General features: G+C 43.8%; 1 protein-coding gene across 3 annotated transcripts; it reads right to left on the minus strand.

Annotated features, from left to right (window-relative positions):
* Positions 1–949: 949 nt before the first annotated feature.
* LOC115187285 (RUN domain-containing protein 3B) lies at positions 950–16,990 on the minus strand. 3 transcript variants are annotated; one of them, XM_029746356.1, is made up of 11 exons: positions 16,782–16,989; positions 9,176–9,291; positions 8,885–9,018; positions 8,392–8,477; positions 6,379–6,468; positions 6,197–6,277; positions 5,888–6,068; positions 5,392–5,549; positions 2,859–3,005; positions 2,518–2,621; positions 950–2,394 (listed from the first exon to the last, which is right to left on the minus strand). In XM_029746356.1, the coding sequence occupies exons 1-11, from the start codon at positions 16,874–16,876 to the stop codon at positions 2,159–2,161; spliced, it is 1,428 nt and encodes a 475-aa protein (XP_029602216.1). In that variant the 5' UTR covers positions 16,877–16,989; the 3' UTR covers positions 950–2,158. The 3 variants fall into 3 exon arrangements, with proteins under 3 accessions (XP_029602216.1, XP_029602220.1, XP_029602223.1); XM_029746363.1 differs by having other exon boundaries at positions 2,258–2,394; positions 2,876–3,005; positions 16,782–16,990; XM_029746360.1 differs by lacking the exon at positions 2,859–3,005 and having other exon boundaries at positions 951–2,394; positions 16,782–16,986.
* Between the last annotated feature and the right edge of the window lie 208 nt (positions 16,991–17,198).

A 17,198-nucleotide genomic window follows, 5' to 3' on the forward strand; every position in this document is an offset into this window, starting at 1 on the left:
CTGTTCAGCCTAACCAAACTGTTCAGCCTAACCAAACTGTTCAGCCTAACCAAACTGTTCAACCTAACCAAACTGTTCAGCCTAACCAAACTGTTCAGCCTAACCAAACTGTTCAGCCTAACCAAACTGTTCAGCCTAACCAAACTGTTCAGCCTAACCAAACTGTTCAGCCTAACCAAACTGTTCAGCCTAACCAAACTGTTCAGCCTAACCAAACTGTTCAACCTAACCAAACTGTTCAGCCTAACCAAACTGTTCAGCCTAACCAAACTGTTCAGCCTAACCAAACTGTTCAGCCTAACCAAACTGTTCAGCCTAACCAAACTGTTCAACCTAACCAAACTGTTCAACCTAACCAAACTGTTCAGCCTAACCAAACTGTTCAGCCTAACCAAACTGTTCAGCCTAACCAAACTGTTCAGCCTAACCAAACCAAACTGTTCAGCCTAACCAAACCAAACTGTTCAGCCTAACCAAACTGTTCAGCCTAACCAAACTGTTCAGCCTAACCAAACTGTTCAGCCTAACCAAACTGTTCAGCCTAACCAAACTGTTCAGCCTAACCAAACTGTTCAGCCTAACCAAACTGTTCAGCCTAACCAAACTGTTCAGCCTAACCAAACTGTTCAGCCTAACCAAACTGTTCAACCTAACCAAACTGTTCAGCCTAACCAAACTGTTCAGCCTAACCAAACTGTTCAGCCTAACCCTGTTGAACAGGAAACATTTCCTGAGAACACAAACCCTTTATGACAAAGATAACATAATACTGTGCAGTTAAATCCAAAACGTATTGTGGATGAAATACATTCAATTAAAAAAAAAAAACATTCGCCGGCGAACACCCAGAAAAATGTATTTGTGTGGAGGTGCTGACTAACGGCAAATAAACTATCAAAATAAAGTCGCACACTACATATATAAACTCCCAATAATTTATTGGGTATTTACCAATGTGTCGCCATCACTGTGCCTGAAGAAGGCTCATCGATGCCTAAACATTGGTAAATACCCAATAAATTACTGGGAGTTTATATATAGAGTGTGCTATTTTATTTTGATAGTTTATGAGATACATTCAATGCCATCAATAATATGATTATGGCTGCAAGTCAGATACCACAGAGGATTGACCGTAGAAACAGAAGACATAAAAGCAACACTGTTCTCCTCTAGATATTTCAAGGCCCTTCAACATGGAAGCATGATTACACTAAAGACTTATAAATAATGAGGATAGTCCAGTCCTCTGGCAGGAATACAATACCTAAATATGTCTGTTCTTTGAGATGTATTTCTTTGGCCGGCTGAGTCTGACCCACCATGGCCATCTATAGTAGAGCTCACTTAAGTTGCCAGGGTAACAGGACAACACCTGCAAGTTGATGAGGCATGAACAGAGCCACTAGTCTACAGGCTTTAACACTGTTGAGAAACAAACCCTAACCTTCAACACTCCTTACCCCTCCCTAAACAAAGCAATTCCTCAGGTTGTGTCAATCTCTGGGATGCTGAGCATGTTTACATCATGAGGAGTCCATCAAATTGAATTAGAGGTCAAAGATACTTTAACTAAAACACAGCACCATTTGTGGTTCTAGACATCTTGTGATATAACACCCCCTGCTGGCCAGGGGAAAGACCTCCACTTTAAGTGACAACAAAAGGGCTGCATCCCAATAGTGTCAAGTGGTGTTGTCCTTGGTCTGCAGTGATCTGAACACATAAGATAGGTGACAACAGTATGCCTACCCGGAACTGGCTTTCAACTATGCAGTTGTTTTCCCATCGTGCAGATATACAACAAACTAATAAATAAACATGAGGTTGGTCCTGGTCAATACAGTCCTGGTTTTTCCAACGGCTCTGCACATTGAAGGACTGACTACTGAAGCGCTGGTTCCAGGGTCAGTTCGGGTTGTAAATTCCAAATGATTGACTGCGGCTCCCATGTTTTGAGCTATGAGTTCCTTCTTCAATATTCCTTTAAAACTCTTGAGTTCCTGGATCCAGATTCCATGTGATTTAGTCATAGAAATTCCAATAAATAAATCTCTATGCACAGTTGTCTGATTCTACGACCTGTGTTGCATCTCTGGTAATCTATCAATTGAGCCTGGGGACGAGGTTAGATCTCTGGGTTGAGGAGGAATGTTATTCAAAAAGGCTGAGTTCCAATTCCAGGATCCAAATCATCTGGCTCCCTTTCTCCAAACCATGTGCTGGGTCTCTTGGTCTCTGGTTCTAGGACGGACGGGGTGAGGTCAGGACTGGTCATCTCTGTGGTGGGGCTGGCTAGACACTCACTGGACTTCAGGCTGGCCAGTGATTTATTGCTGGCTACTGACTGCAGAGACCCACACAGACCTATCAGAGAGGGGGTGTCCTCCTTCCCTGGGGAGCAGAAGAGGGGGTTAACACATGCACAAAATAACTATTACTTATTGGTAGTGGGGGAATAGCACAGAAACACACACACACACACACACACACACACACACACACACACACACACACCATGGTGGTGCCAGTGTGAGCTGGCTGGTCTAGTGTCCAGGTTGAGTGTGTGTGAGGGCTCCAGAGAGGTCTGGGACAGCTGCTCTAGACTCTGGAAACTCTTCCTGTAGAACACACACAGAGACATTAGAGCGGACTCTCTGGATACATCTAAATAGTGTGATGGTTACATTGGACTAACCATTTGGAATGTTAAAATTCATATTTTTTTTCACAGCACTTCACATATATATATATATAAATAAACTGTCACCACATTTGGGTGGACCGTATTAAATCATACTATGGCGTGTAAGGAAGTGAGGAAGTCGTGGAATAGGAATTTATCCCTGTTTACATACTCCTCCCACTGCCCCACCCTATTCCTGAACAGCATGGTATCCAAGGCAACAGCATTGGTATCCATGGCACCGGGTGAAGGCCACTGATTGGTCAGATGTGCGGTCAGTTCTTGTCTGGACCTCAAGTCATGGTTCTTCAGCACCGTCCTTGAGCAGGATGAAATATACACGAAGACATAAACCTCTACTGTCAAGACACTAGCTACTCATATTGTGTTCCTGGAACATTCTGTCCCAAACTATGCTACGTATCCCAGTCTCTCTCTGTAATCTCTTCTGTTGTGTCTGTAAATCCATACCCCTGACTGATTATTGGTTTGAGAGATGACTGCAGTTTCAACCCCAGCATTTGGAAAGCTAAGGAAATCCTCACAACCCAAATTAAAATATTGATCAGAGGGTGGAAAGGAAGAGATCAAGTTGATCACACCATTAATTTAGAGACTCTCTCAGTGATAAACCAACCTCCTCCAAACCATCTCCTCTGATGATTCACCCAGGCCAAGTCATCACACCAAGGTTATTACAGTAAACAAACGATGAAAGAAAACTAAACTGAAATAAAATGAACAAACCTGTTTGAAAAACAAACTATTATCTTTGACTCCAAAATGAACTCAAATAAAATAGAATGGGGTTTAAGCTTCTGAATCTGGCAGGCCACAGCGATATTTAAAGGTTCAGATTCAGCAAGATGACAGCACCGCAGATATTGGGGGCGTTTGAGCGGTAAGGCCGAAAGCAACCGACTGTAGACAAAAGTCGAGGAGTGAAGTCAGGGGAGATGCATCTGCGACAGCCGAAAGTAATGTGGTTTTCCAACAGCAAGGCTCAGATCAACATGGCTGTGTTGCCATCGTTTATAAAATGTTTATTTAGACATTATAAAGAAAACATCTATTCCCCATATCACACACTCAAACCATAGTATAATAGTGTACATTGTACAATCAATTAGTGAGAGAGGCTCAAATAGCACACACATATACATATATATCCACTGTATACATACATCGCGGCAAATTGGTTCCTGTTTCAGTCATGTCTTTGGTCACGTTCGCGTGGGTCAAACAAAAACACCCTAATGATTGGTTGGCAATAGAGCTTCCCACAATACAGGCGATGGCTGCAGAATTAAGTTGGTGAAGAGCAGAAACTTGCAGTCGACTGCAGTCAATGACCTTTGATCATATTTTTGTAATGTTCATTCAGTTGACATGTAGGCGCAAGTCAGACCATTTTTTCACCGACAATGCAACGCACTTTGAAAGGCGTGACAAAAGTGATCCGCTCTAACACGGCCATTGAGATTTGCACGATGCAACATGGTAGCTACGGGACCAAAACAGAGGAGAAGTTGAGCCTCACGCTCCAACGCTCATAGTAGTGGAAATTGACACACTATTACTGTGTACACGGTGCATCTACGTCAGCTTGCTGAGTCTACCTTTAAATCTAACTTAAAAACCTCATATGGATCTGACCCTCAATTTGCCTAAAATTACATACCCAAATCTAACTGCCTGTAGCTCAGGACCTGAAGCAAGGATGTGCATATTCTTGATACCATTTGAAAGGAAACACTTTGAAGTTTGTGGAAATGTGAAATTAATGTAAAAGAATAACACATATCTGGTAAAAGATAAGAAAAAAAAAAAACCATGCACTTTTTTTTTAACCATCTCTGAAATGCAAGAGAAAGGCCATAATGTATTATTCCAGCCCAGGCGCAATTTCGAATATTTTGGCCACTAGATGTCAGCAGTGTATGTGTAGACTGTTCCAATGAACCATTGCATATCTGTTCAAGACTGCCCAAATGTGCCTAATTGGTTTATTAATACATTTTCAAGTTCATAATTGGGTACTCTCCTCAAACAATAGCATGGTATTATTTCACTGTAATTGCTACTGTAAATTGGACAGTGCAGTTACATTAAGAATTTAAGCTTTCTGCCCATATCAGATATGTCTATGTCGTGGGAATTTATTTGTTACTTACAACCTCATGCTAATTAGCTCAACCGTCCCATGGAGGGACACACACCGATCATGTAGAGGTTAACCTATGACCTGACCTATCACAGGCCCATAGTGGCATAGGCTACTCTGTAAATAATACCAAAACAAAAATGTTTTCTTCATAAAATAAAATAAATTAAAAGGTCAAGTGGATCAGAAAACTAACTGAACTTCAAATAACAAGCTTCAAGCTAATAATAATAATAATAATAACAACAACAACCTTGCGTCACACACACACACACACACTTTCCTATACCTGTAAGTCCTCAGAGAAGTGGGGACATTTTTCAGGTCCTCACTTGTGAAAATAACCATTTTAGTCTTAGGGGTTAGGTTTAGAATTAGGGTTAGGTTTAGGAATTAAGGTTGTTGGTCCCCAAGAAGTCCTCACAAGTATAGTAAAACATAGCTGTGTGCACTACTCCTGCATTCCCTGGCCCTCTCGCTGTGGTTAAAATGTCACACTCACAGCTGGTCATTCCACCCACTCACAGATACACAAACTCACAGTTGGTCCTGGAGCTCCAGTACGATGTATTCTAGTTGTTCCTTCTCCAGTGTGTGTGAGAGGTGTGTGTCTGTTAGTCTCTGCTGAAGAGCTTTGTTCTGAGGAATCACTTGAGACAGCTGGGCCTCTCTCAGACGAACCATCTCTTCCAGATAACACTGGAGCACACACACACACACACACACACTGAGTTGTTGCATTATTGCATTTTTTGCAGTAGCAAAACAGATAACAAAAATCTTTACTTGTTTTTGGTAAAGGAGGCACTATAGATTTGTACTCTGGTGAGGATGGAACGGATGATATCAAGCTGTGTGCGTTTCCATTTCCTCAACAGAGCACTGACAGTTAGCCTGACATTTTGATTTCTAACTTTCCAATTATTCCACAGACACCTCACAGTCTCAGTGTCTCATGCACAAATACACCTGCATTCGATAGTGCAATACAGTGTTCTGCAGCACACACACGTACAATACACACACACAGACGTTACCTTCTGTTCCAGTGCCATGCGGTATTTCTGCTCGAGTCGTTTACACCTGCAGACCCAGCTGCTCTGCTCAGTTAAGATGGCCTCCGCAGTGCTGGCGGCCATCTTTTCAGGGGTGTTCTTCTCGCTGCCGCTGCTCCCCAGGGTCCTCAACTCCTCCTCATCACTGCTGATGCTGTTTTCTCTACATAGGGGGAAAGGGCACACTTCAGAGGATACTACAGAGGGGGTAGGAGTTCAATTTATAGGGCACATACAGGGGGAAGGGTACATACTAGCAGGTAAAGGACTAAAAGATTGAATCCCACATACCTCTGAATCGACTTCAGATAGGGCGTATAGTCAATCACTGCTGGGCAGCTTCCATTCAGCCCCTCCCCTTTCAGACAGAAGCTAGCCACCAGAGGAAAATATACTTTAATTGAGACCTTTACTGTATAACCTGAGCTCTGACTCAGCAACACTATAAATAATATACAGTATGATACGAGTACCTGAAGTCAATGGTGTTGAGACCGATGAGTGTATCTGCTAGCAGCCCCGCCTCCTCATCTAGCATGATGGCCCCATCCTCATACCATCTCCTACACATAACATAGAACACACACACTAGCTCCATCCTCAGAACACACACTAGCTCCATCCTCAGAACACACACACACTAGCTCCATCCTCAGAACACACACACACAAGCTCCATCCTCAGAACACACACACACAAGCTCCATCCTCAGAACACACACACAAGCTCCATCCTCAGAACACACACACAAGCTCCATCCTCAGAACACACACACACACACAAGCTCCATCCTCAGAACACACACACACACAAGCTCCATCCTCAGAACACACACTAATCCATGCTTTTGTTACTTCTAGGCTGGACTACTGCAATGCTCTACTTTCCGGCTACCCGGATAAAGCACTAAACAAACTTCAGTTAGTGCTAAATACGGCTGCTAGAATCCTGACTAGAACCAAAAAATTTGATCATATTACTCCAGTGCTAGCCTCCCTACACTGGCTTCCTGTTAAGGAAAGGGCTGATTTCAAGGTTTTACTGCTAACCTACAAAGCATTACATGGGCTTGCTCCTACCCATCTTTCCAATTTGGTCCTGCCGTACATACCTACACGTACGCTACGGTCACAAGACGCAGGCCTCCTAATTGTCCCTAGAATTTCTAAGCAAACGGCTGGAGGTAGGGCTTTCTTCTATAGAGCTCCATTTTTATGGAATGGTCTGCCTACCCATGTGAGAGACGCAGACTCAGTCTCAACCTTTAAGTCTTTACTGAAGACTTCTCTTCAGTAGGTCCTATGATTAAGTATAGTCTGGCCCAGGAGTGTGAGGGTGAACGGAAAGGCTGGAGCAACGAACCGCCCTTGCTGTCTCTGCCTGGCCGGTTCCCCTCTCTCCACTGGGATTCTCTGCCTCTAACCCTGTTACAGGGGCTGAGTCACTGGCTTACTGGTGTTCTTCCATGCCGTCCATGGGAGGGGTGCGTCACTTGAGTGGGTACAGTCACTGACGTGGTCTTCCTGTCTGGGTTGGCGCCCCCCCCTTGGGTTGTGCCGTGGCGGAGATCTTTGTGGGCTATACTCGGCCTTGTCTTAGGACGGTAAGTTGGTGGTTGGAGACATCCCTCTAGTGGTGTGGGGGCTGTGCTTTGGCAAAGTGGGTGGGGTTATATCCTGCCTGTTTGGCCCTGTCCGGGGGTATCATCGGTGTCTTCTGATCCCTCCCGTCTCAGCCTCCAGTATTTATGCTGCAGTAGTTTATGTGTCGGGGGGCTAGGGTCAGTCTGTTACATCTGGAGTATTTCTCTTGTCTTATCCGGTGTCCTGTGTGAATTTAAATATGCTCTCTCTAATTCTCTCTCTCGGAGGACCTGAGCCCTAGGACCATGCCTCAGGACTACCTGGCATGATGACTCCTTGCTGTCCCCAGTCCACCTGGCCATGCTGCTGCTCCAGTTTCAACTGTGCTGCCTGCGGCTATGGAACCCTGACCTGTTCACCGGACGTGCTTGTTGCACCCTCGACAACTACTATGATTATTATTATTTGACCATGCTGGTCATTTATGAACATTTTAACATCTTGACCATGTTCTGTTATAATATCCACCCGGCACAGCCAAAAGAGGACTGGCCACCCCTCATAGCCTGGTTCCTCTCTAGGTTTCTTCCTAGGTTTTTGGCCTTTCTAGGGAGTTTTTCCTAGGGAGTTTTTCCTAGCCACCGTGCTTCTTTCACATGCATTGCTTGCTGTTTGGGGTTTTAGGCTGGGTTTCTGTACAGCACTTTGAGATATCAGCTGATGTACGAAGGGCTATATAAATAAATTTGATTTGACACACTAGCTCCATCCTCAGAACACACACACACTAGCTCCATCCTCAGAACACCTAAAACCAACACAACTCAGTCTGGTGTTTTGTATTGCCATTGTGTGTGTGTGTGTGTGTGTGTGTGTGTGTGTGTGTGTGTCAGAGAGAAAGACCTGGTGGTTTTGAAGTCCCTCAGGGCGGAGGAGATGTACTCAGACAGCCTCTTCTCCATCAGCACCAGTCTGATCCACGCCCGACCCTGTGGACACACACACAGTGCTTAAGTTTCCATTATACATCAGACCTGCATAGTAGCTCTTTAAAACAGACATCATTATAATACAAATACATACTGCCCTTCCTACTTAGCCACAGTCAGCTGATTGAGTTTGTGCACCTGCACGCAAGTGTGCATGCATGGGTGCGTACGTGTGTGTGCTTGTGCCGGAGCGGTGGCGTTCTCTTGGACAACACTACAGTATTTATTGTTTAAAGCTTCTGAACAAAGCTGTCTTTTGTTCTGTGTGTAATTTCATCCAGCAGAAAAGGCTGAGAGAGTTGTGTGTTTTAGATCAGTGGGAATATTGATGTTATCATTAAAGTCCATGGCTCAAGGCTTTCCAGTGTAACCAGCAACCTCTCTCTCGTGCAGACACACACACACACCTTAGCTCTGGAGGAGCGTACATTCTCCATGCTCTCAATGCTGTGGATGCAGCTGTGAGAGACTTTACTGCAGGCTGCTTTCACATAGTCCCAGAAACTACGATGAGTCTCATAACCAAACCACGTAGTCTGACCTGGGAGAAGGGAGGGAGAGATAGAAAGAAGGGAGAGAGAGAATGAGATTGCTACATTTATAGCTGGCATATTGACTCCTATACCCAGCAACCCTGCAGTGGTCCAGATGGGAAGGGCTTTTAGCATGTGTGTGTGTGTGTGTGTGTGTTACTCTACCTTTGAGTCTGTGACTGAGGATCTGTTCCAGGATGGAGACGAAGTTGGTGAACTCTGGAGATGAGTCGTCTATCGTGTCTAAACAGGAGCGGTCAATCAACGTCTTCACTGAAAACCTGCACACACACAGTTAACGGAGTCTGCACTGGTTTCCAACCGGATCAGAGCGTTTCTCTCTGACATGCTGTTAAATGTGACTCTAGGGAGAGGAGATCATCTCTGACTGAACAGATGATTTACAGGCTTTAGGAAACACAATCTCTACTGCACACTATCAGTGGAGCGTTGACAATATACAAATAAAAAACACTGTCATATAAGCATATAGGTAGATTGCACAGAGGTCAGACTGAGGCATGACAACAACGATAAGGCTCCTGACCAGAGATACTCTCTAATTAGTGTCTAGGTTATTAAGCACCAAGGAGATTTAATGGAATGAAGCAAACACAGGAAATGACTGTGTGTTGATTCTGGAATACAGGGTCTTAAATGGCCTCATTTCCATGTTGGTCAGACAAAGATGCAACCGTCATCTCTGTGCTGTGGGGCTTATACTGCACAGACACACAGTAGCAGGTTAAGTGGCAGTGGGGTGACTTAGCAGACGAAGCTTTATCTAAACAGGACAGGCAATAAGGTTCCAGTTTTTTCCATTACATACACAGAGAGAGGGAGACATACCAAATTCCCCCACTAGAATCCCCATACTTTAATGAAGACAGATTTCCCCCTGCGGGATGTCGACGCTATCATTTCCAGGGAAAGGGACATGTACTTGTCTGTGGCGACCTAAATGCCAGAACCGGACACCTCAGCACACAGGGGGACAAACGCCTACCTGGAGGTGACAGCATTCCCGAGTGGCGCAGTGGTCTAAGACACTGCAGTACCTTGTTCGAATCCGTGGTTGGGAGTCCCATAGGGCAGCACACAATTTGGTCCAGCATCGTCCGAGTTTGGCTGGGGTAGGCCATCATTGTAAATAAGAATTTATTCTTAACTGACTTGCCTAGCTAAATAAAGATAATTCCCTCCCCCATATGCCTCCCTAGGCACAAAAATGGGCCACAACTCCTGTAGCGCTGTTGCACGCTGGGTATGGTATGTACATAGGCAATGGTAGGCTTCAAGGGGACTCCTACGGTAGGTACACCTATAGCTCATCCCTAGACTACTTTATCACTGACCTCAACCCAGAGTCTCTCAGATATACAGTTGAAGTCAGAAGTTTACATACATTTAAACTCGGTTTGTCACAATTCCTGACATTTAATCCAAGTAAAAATTCCCTGACTTAGGTCAGTTAGGATCACCACTTTATTTTAAGAATGTGAAATGTCAGAATAATAGAGAGAATGATTTATTTCAGCTTTTATTTCTTTCATCACATTCCCAGTTGGGTCAGAAGTTTACATACACTCAATTAGTATTTGGTAGCATTGCCTTTAAATTGTTGAACTTGGGTCAAACATGTCAGGTAGCCTTCCACAAGCTTCCCACAATAAGTTAAATGAATTTTGGCCCATTCCTCCTGACAGAGCTGGTGTATCCGAGTCAGGTTTGTGGGCCTCCTTGCTCGCACACACTTTTTCAGTTCTGGCAAAAACTTTTCTATAGGCTTGAGGTCAGGGCTTTGTGATGGCCACTCCAATACCTTGACTTTGTTGTCCTTAAGCCATTTTGACACAACTTTGGAAGAATGCTTGGGGTCATTGTCCATTTGGAAGACCCATTTGTGACCAAGCTTTAACTTCTTGACTGATGTCTTGAGATGTTGCTTTAATATATCCAGAGTTTTCCTGACTCATGATGCCATCTATTTTGTGAAGTGCACCACTCCCTCCTGCAGCAAAGCACCCGCACAACATGATACTGCCACCCCCATGCGTCACGGTTGGGATGGTGTTCTTCGGCTTGCAAGCCTCCCCCTTTTTCCTCCAAACATAACGATGGTCATTACGGCCAAACAGTTGTATTTTTGTTTCATCAGACCAGAGGACATTTCTCCAAAGAGTACAATCTTTGTCCCCATGTGCAGTTGCAAACTGTAGTCTGGCTTTTTTATGGCAGTTTTGGAGCAGTGGCTTCTTCCTTGCTGAGTGGCTTTTCAGGTTATGTCGATATAGGACTCGTTTTACTGTGGATATAGATACTTTTGTACCTGCTTCCTCCAGCATCTTCACAAGGTCCTTTGTTGTTGTTCTGGGATTGATTTGCACTTTTCGCACCAAAGTACATTCATCTCTAGGAGACAGAACACGTCTCCTTCCTGAGCGGTATAACAGCTGCGTGGTCCCATGGTGTTTATACTTGTTCATCTGTACAACAATAGTACACGTGGTCAAACGTGTACTGCTCCCAAGGATGAACCTGACTTGTGGACGTCTACAATTTTTTTCTGAGGTCTTGGCTGATTTCTTTTTGATTTTCCCATGATGTCAAGCAAAGATGCACTGAGTTTGAAGGTAGGCCTTGAAATACATCCACAGGTACACCTCCAATAAACTCCAATTATGTCAATTAGCCTATCAGAAGCTTCTAAAGCCATGACATCATTTTCTGGAATTTTCCAAGCTGTTTAAAGGCACAGTCAACTTAGTGAATGTAAACTTCTGACCAACTGGAATTGTGATACAGTGAATTATAAGTGAAATAATCTGTCTAAACAATTGTTGGAAAAATTACTTGTGTCATGCACAAAGTAGATGTCCTAACCGACTTGCCAAAACTAGTTTGTTATCAAGAACTTTGTGGAGTGGTTGAAAAACAAGTTAATGACTCCAACCTTAGTGTATGTAAACTTCCCACTTCAACTGTATATATATATATATATATATATATATATATATATATATATATATATATATATATATATATATATATATATATATATATATATATATATATATATATATCTCTCAATGAATTGGCGAGGGCACTAGAAGTCTGCAGCACCCAGCCTCACCCTACTAGAATATGAAGTCAAATGTCTACTGTTTGCTGATGATCTGATGCTTCTGTCACCAACCAAGGAGGGCCTACAGCAGGACCTAGATCCTCTGCACAGATTCTGTCAGACCTGGGCCCTGACAGTAAATCTCAGTAAGACAAAAATGATGGTGTTCCAAAAAAGGTCCAGTCGCCAGGACCACAAATACAAATTCCATCTAGAGACACCATTTCCCTAGAGCACACAAAAAATTATACATACCTCGGCCTAAACGTCAGGGCCACAGGTAACTTCCACAAATCTGTGAATGAGCTGAGAGACAAGGCAAGAAGGGCCTTCTATGCCATCAAAAGGAACATACAATTCGACATACCAAATTAGGATCTGGCAAAAAAAATACTTGGAATCAGTTATAGAACCCATTGCCCTTTATGGTTGTGAAGTCTGGGGTCTGCTCACCAACCAAGAATTCACAAAATGGGATAAACACCAAATTGAGACTCTGCATGCAGAATTCTGCAAATATTACCTCAGTGTACAACGTAAAACACCAAATAATGCAAGCAGAGCAGAATTAGGCCAATACCTGCTAATTATCAAAATCTAGAAAAGAGATGTAAAATTTTACAACCACCTAAAATGAAGCGATTCCCAAACCTTCCATAACAAAGCCATCACCTACAGGGAGATTAACCTGGAGAAGAGTCCACTAAGCAAGCTGGTCCTGGGGCTCTGTTCACAAACAGACCCCACAGAGCCCCAGGACAGCAACACAATTAGACCCAACCAAATCACAAGAAAACAAAAAAGATAAATTACTTGACACATTGGAAATAATTAGCAAAAAAAAAAGAGCCAACTGGAATGCTATTTGGCCCTAAACAGAGAGTACAGTGGCAGAATACCTGACCACTGTGACCGACCCAAACTTAAGCAAAGCTTTGACTACGTACAGACTCAGTGACAATAGCCTTGCTATTGAGAAAGGCCACCGAAGGCAGGCCACTGAAGGCAGACCTGGCTCTCAAGAGAAGACATGCTATGTGCACACTGCCCACAAAATGAGGTGGAAACTAAGCTGCTCTTCCTAAACTCTTGCCAAAGATATTTTAATTGTATTTATTTATTTTTAATTTTACCAGGTAAGTTGACTGAGAACACATTCTCATTTACAGCAACGACCTGGGGAATAGTTACAGGGGAGAGGAGGGGATGAATGAGCCAATTGTAAGCTGGGGATGATTAGGTGGTCATGATGGTATGAGGGACAGCTTGGGAATTTATCCAGGACACCGGGGTTAATACCCCTACTCTTACGATAAGTGCCATGGGATCTTTAATGACCTCAGAGTGTCAAGAAACATATGATCATATTAGAGACACATATTTCCCTCAGATTACACAGATCCACGAAGAATTCGAAAAACAAACCCAATTTTGATAAACTCCCATACCTACATAGTGAAATACCACAGTGTGCCATCACAGCAGCAAGATGTGTGACCTGTTGCCACAAGAAAAGGGCAACCAGTGAAGAACAAACACCATTGTAAATACAACCCATATTTATTTTCCCTTTTGTACTTCAACTATTTGCACATCGTTACAACACTATATATAGACAATGTCATTTGAAATGTCTTTATTCTTTTGGAACTTCTGTGAGTGTAATGTTTACTGTTAATTTTTATTGTTTTTCACTTTTGTTTATCATCTACTTCACTTGCTTTGGCAATGTAAACATATGTTTCCCATGCCAATAAAGCCCCTTAAATTAAGAGGGAGAGGAGACAGAGAGAGGAGGGGCAGAGAGGAGACCGAGAGAGTGAGAGAAAGAGAATAAACACAGCATGCATCACCAGATGCTTTTAGTGGCCTACTCCTCCACTTCTAAGTAGGCATTTAGGCACACATAGATCTGATGACATGTAGACAGGTGCTCAGAGGTCTCAGGAGAACTTAAATGAGTGCCCGTCTACCCTGTGTACCACTGAATCCTCATCAACAGGTTCAGACCTATAGCGGTTACGGTTGTCCATATACATCCCCCCCCCCCCCATCAGTGATTAGAAATGACAGTTCCCAGAGCATGGTAGATGACATTCAAAAATAATTGTCACATGCTTTGCTAACAACAACAGGTGTAGACTAACAGTGAAATGCTTACTGACGGGCCCTTCAACAATGCAGAGAGAAAAATGTATTATAGAAAAAGACAACACAAGGAATAAATACACAATGAGTAACGTGGTACCAGTACTGAGTGGATGTTCAGGGGTACGAGGTAAAGGAGTTCGATATGTATAGGTAGGTATAACGTGACTAGGCAACAGGATAGATAACAGTAGCAGCAGCGTAATTAGTGCAAAAAAGGTCAATGCAGATAGTTAAATAGTTAACCAATAGTTACCCAGACCAACTATTTAGCGGTCTTATGGCTTGAAGCTGTTCAGGGTCCTGTTGGTTCCAGACTTGGTGCGTCGGTACCACTTGCCATGCGTTAGCAGAGAGAACAGTCTATGACTTGGGTGGCTGGAGTCTGACCATTTTTAAGGCCTTCCTCAGACACTGCCTGGTATAGAGGTTCTAGATGGCTGGGAGCTCAGCCCCAGGGATGAACTGGGCCGTACGCACTACCCTAGCACCTTCCGGTTGGACGTCAAGCAGTTGCCACACCAAGTGGTGATGCAGTCAGTCAAGATGCTCTCAATGGTGCAGCTGTAGAACTTTGAGGATCGGAGATCCCATGACAAATCTTTTCAGCCTCCTGAGGGGGAAGAGGCGTTGTCGTGCCTTCTTCACAACTGTATTGGTGTGTGTGTGTAACCGATGTGAAATGGCTAGTTAGTTAGCGGTGGTGCGCGCTAATAGACTTGAAGTAGGGTTTCCCCTTGCATTGCAAGGGCCGCGGCTTTTGTGGCGCAATGGGTAACGATGCTTCGTGGGTGTCAGTTGTTGATGTGTGCAAGGGTCCCTGGTTCGAGCCCAGGTTGGGGCGAAGAGAGGGACGGAACCTACACTGTTACATGTGGACCATGATAATTCCTTAGTGATGAGGACACAGGAACTTCACAGCCTTGTCTGCATATTAAACTGTATCGATTCATGTTCTGCAGCAGTGTTTGATTGGATCTGAACTCATGCCACAGGATTTATATTTTCATTATTCAGATCATTGGTTTAGGCAGAGTCGGTCCTGATGACCCAAAGCGAGTATTAAGACCAGAGCAGTTGCTCACTATAAACTAACCAATATTGAACCCAAGTGCTCTGCATACATCAACTAAGAATTTGAGAGCTTGGGACTATAAGGTTCTATCTTCAAAATGATGATTCTGAGATAATTGGCTTTATAGTTCCGACCCCTCATTGGTTTGAAAGGTGTCAGCGATTTTTATCTTGTATTCTGTTGCACTTAACATGAATTGGGGTATTTAGACTACTATATAGGTAGAGAACATTGAACAGAACAAGGCTATGTCAATAACTCAATCTGGACAAAATACAGATAGAACCTTATAGCTCTGGATTTAGCTCAGTGAGAAAGCCTAGGCATTAGCATTAGAGTCTTTGGGAATCAGGCAAGGTTACACACCACGTGAGCATAGTTCACCAAACCAACTAAATAATATCACAACAACTGCACATTAAATAATCTTTTAGAAAAGTGAAATTCCTGGACAAAACACTGACAGAGGTTGTGAAAAGCCACTCCAGAAAGGGATAACAAAGCCTGATAACTCTGTTGTGGTTTCCTCAGCAGTCACCAACCATGGCTTGGAGATGAGATACACCACCTCTCCATGAACATAAACCCCAGCCCTGGGGACTCCCTGCTTTCTGATACCAGTGATCTTTAATGGCGATACACCAGTGGTCATGTGTGGGAGCAGCAAAAAGGGGCTCGTGTGTCTACTGATTGAGTGGGAGTATGTAGCATATATCTACCCAATCTCTCTTCACTAGAACCACAGGGGGCATACGGCTGGGTCTGATGGAGCTATACTTGATAGGGCGTTCAACAGCATTTTATCCACAGAGAACGACATCAAAAACACACACTTTCACATGTGGGAAATGGGACCAATATAAGCACCCACCAAACTATTATTATTTATACTGTTCGAAGAACATGAGACTTCAGATTAATAGTTTAATTAAATCGTCACACATTGCACAGTTCCGTGCCAATTCATAGCTGTGTTGAATTGTCTTCGTTCATGTGAAATCTATAGACTATACCGGTATTGAGTTGGGCACCTAATGAATGAAGGTAACTGTGATTCCATTAATGATTAAGGCACATAGGTGGCGGAGGCGTGCGTGTGTGTGTGTGTGTGTGTGTGTGTGTGTGTGTGTGTGTGTGTGTGTGTGTGTGTGTGTGACCATTGGAGAACCCCAGAACTAGTGCGGCGTTATAGGCTACAGTTCATGTCGATATAACACCATCAATACTGTAATGTAAACGCGATGCCACTGAAGCAAGACAAAGGATGGTCGGTTATGTGCGCTATTTAGAAATATAGCCTATACCACCAATTAGCCTACCGTCTTCAACAGCATCCACACACAATCCCCAGTTGCGTGAGAATGCGGTCATTTATCAGCTCACCAATTAGTAAATTAACACAATCAAGCCGAGCATTCTTTTACCTGCAGACAGTCAGTAGATTCCTCCTCTCCACAGCTCCGCTTCTGGCAGCGTCCTGTTTGCGAGCTACATGCAGCCCCAGGCTACGTGACGCCATCCTCGCCACAGTTAGTCGTATCTCCCCGGTGTAGGTGCGGAGTATTTGCTGTCCCTGTTTCTTTTAAATCAGCAGGTTGGGTTCAACAGTGCACGCCACCGCACGCGGGCTCTATCCGCGTCACGCCGGCACGCTCGCTCGTTTGTTGACAGTCAACGTTTTGGGCAAGAGGGAGGTGGATGGATGAACAGAAATCACCCAGTAATTTGGGAGAGAAACAGTCACGGGGTTGTGCTAAAACGCACAAACCAAGTGCCGGGAAGTCTGAGCGGTTTAAATGCCTGTTTAGAGCGAATTAGGCTACCGATGGTAACCTCGATGG

The sequence above is a fragment of the Salmo trutta genome, chromosome 3, assembly GCF_901001165.1.
Source record: "Salmo trutta chromosome 3, fSalTru1.1, whole genome shotgun sequence".
NCBI classification, from domain to species: domain Eukaryota; kingdom Metazoa; phylum Chordata; class Actinopteri; order Salmoniformes; family Salmonidae; genus Salmo; species Salmo trutta.

Bases quoted from the DNA above. Each gene is read 5' to 3' on its own strand.
- LOC115187285 (XM_029746356.1), bottom strand. From the start codon at position 16,876: ATGGCGTCACGTAGCCTGGGGCTGCATGTAGCTCGCAAACAGGACGCT. The intron at 9,292-16,781 runs GTAAAAGAATGC...GTGTGTGTGCAG, and splicing joins AATCTACTGACTGTCTGCAG to GTTTTCAGTGAAGACGTTGA. The intron at 3,006-5,391 runs GTGAGTTTGTGT...ATCCTGCTCAAG, and splicing joins CTGGAGCTCCAGGACCAACT to GACGGTGCTGAAGAACCATG.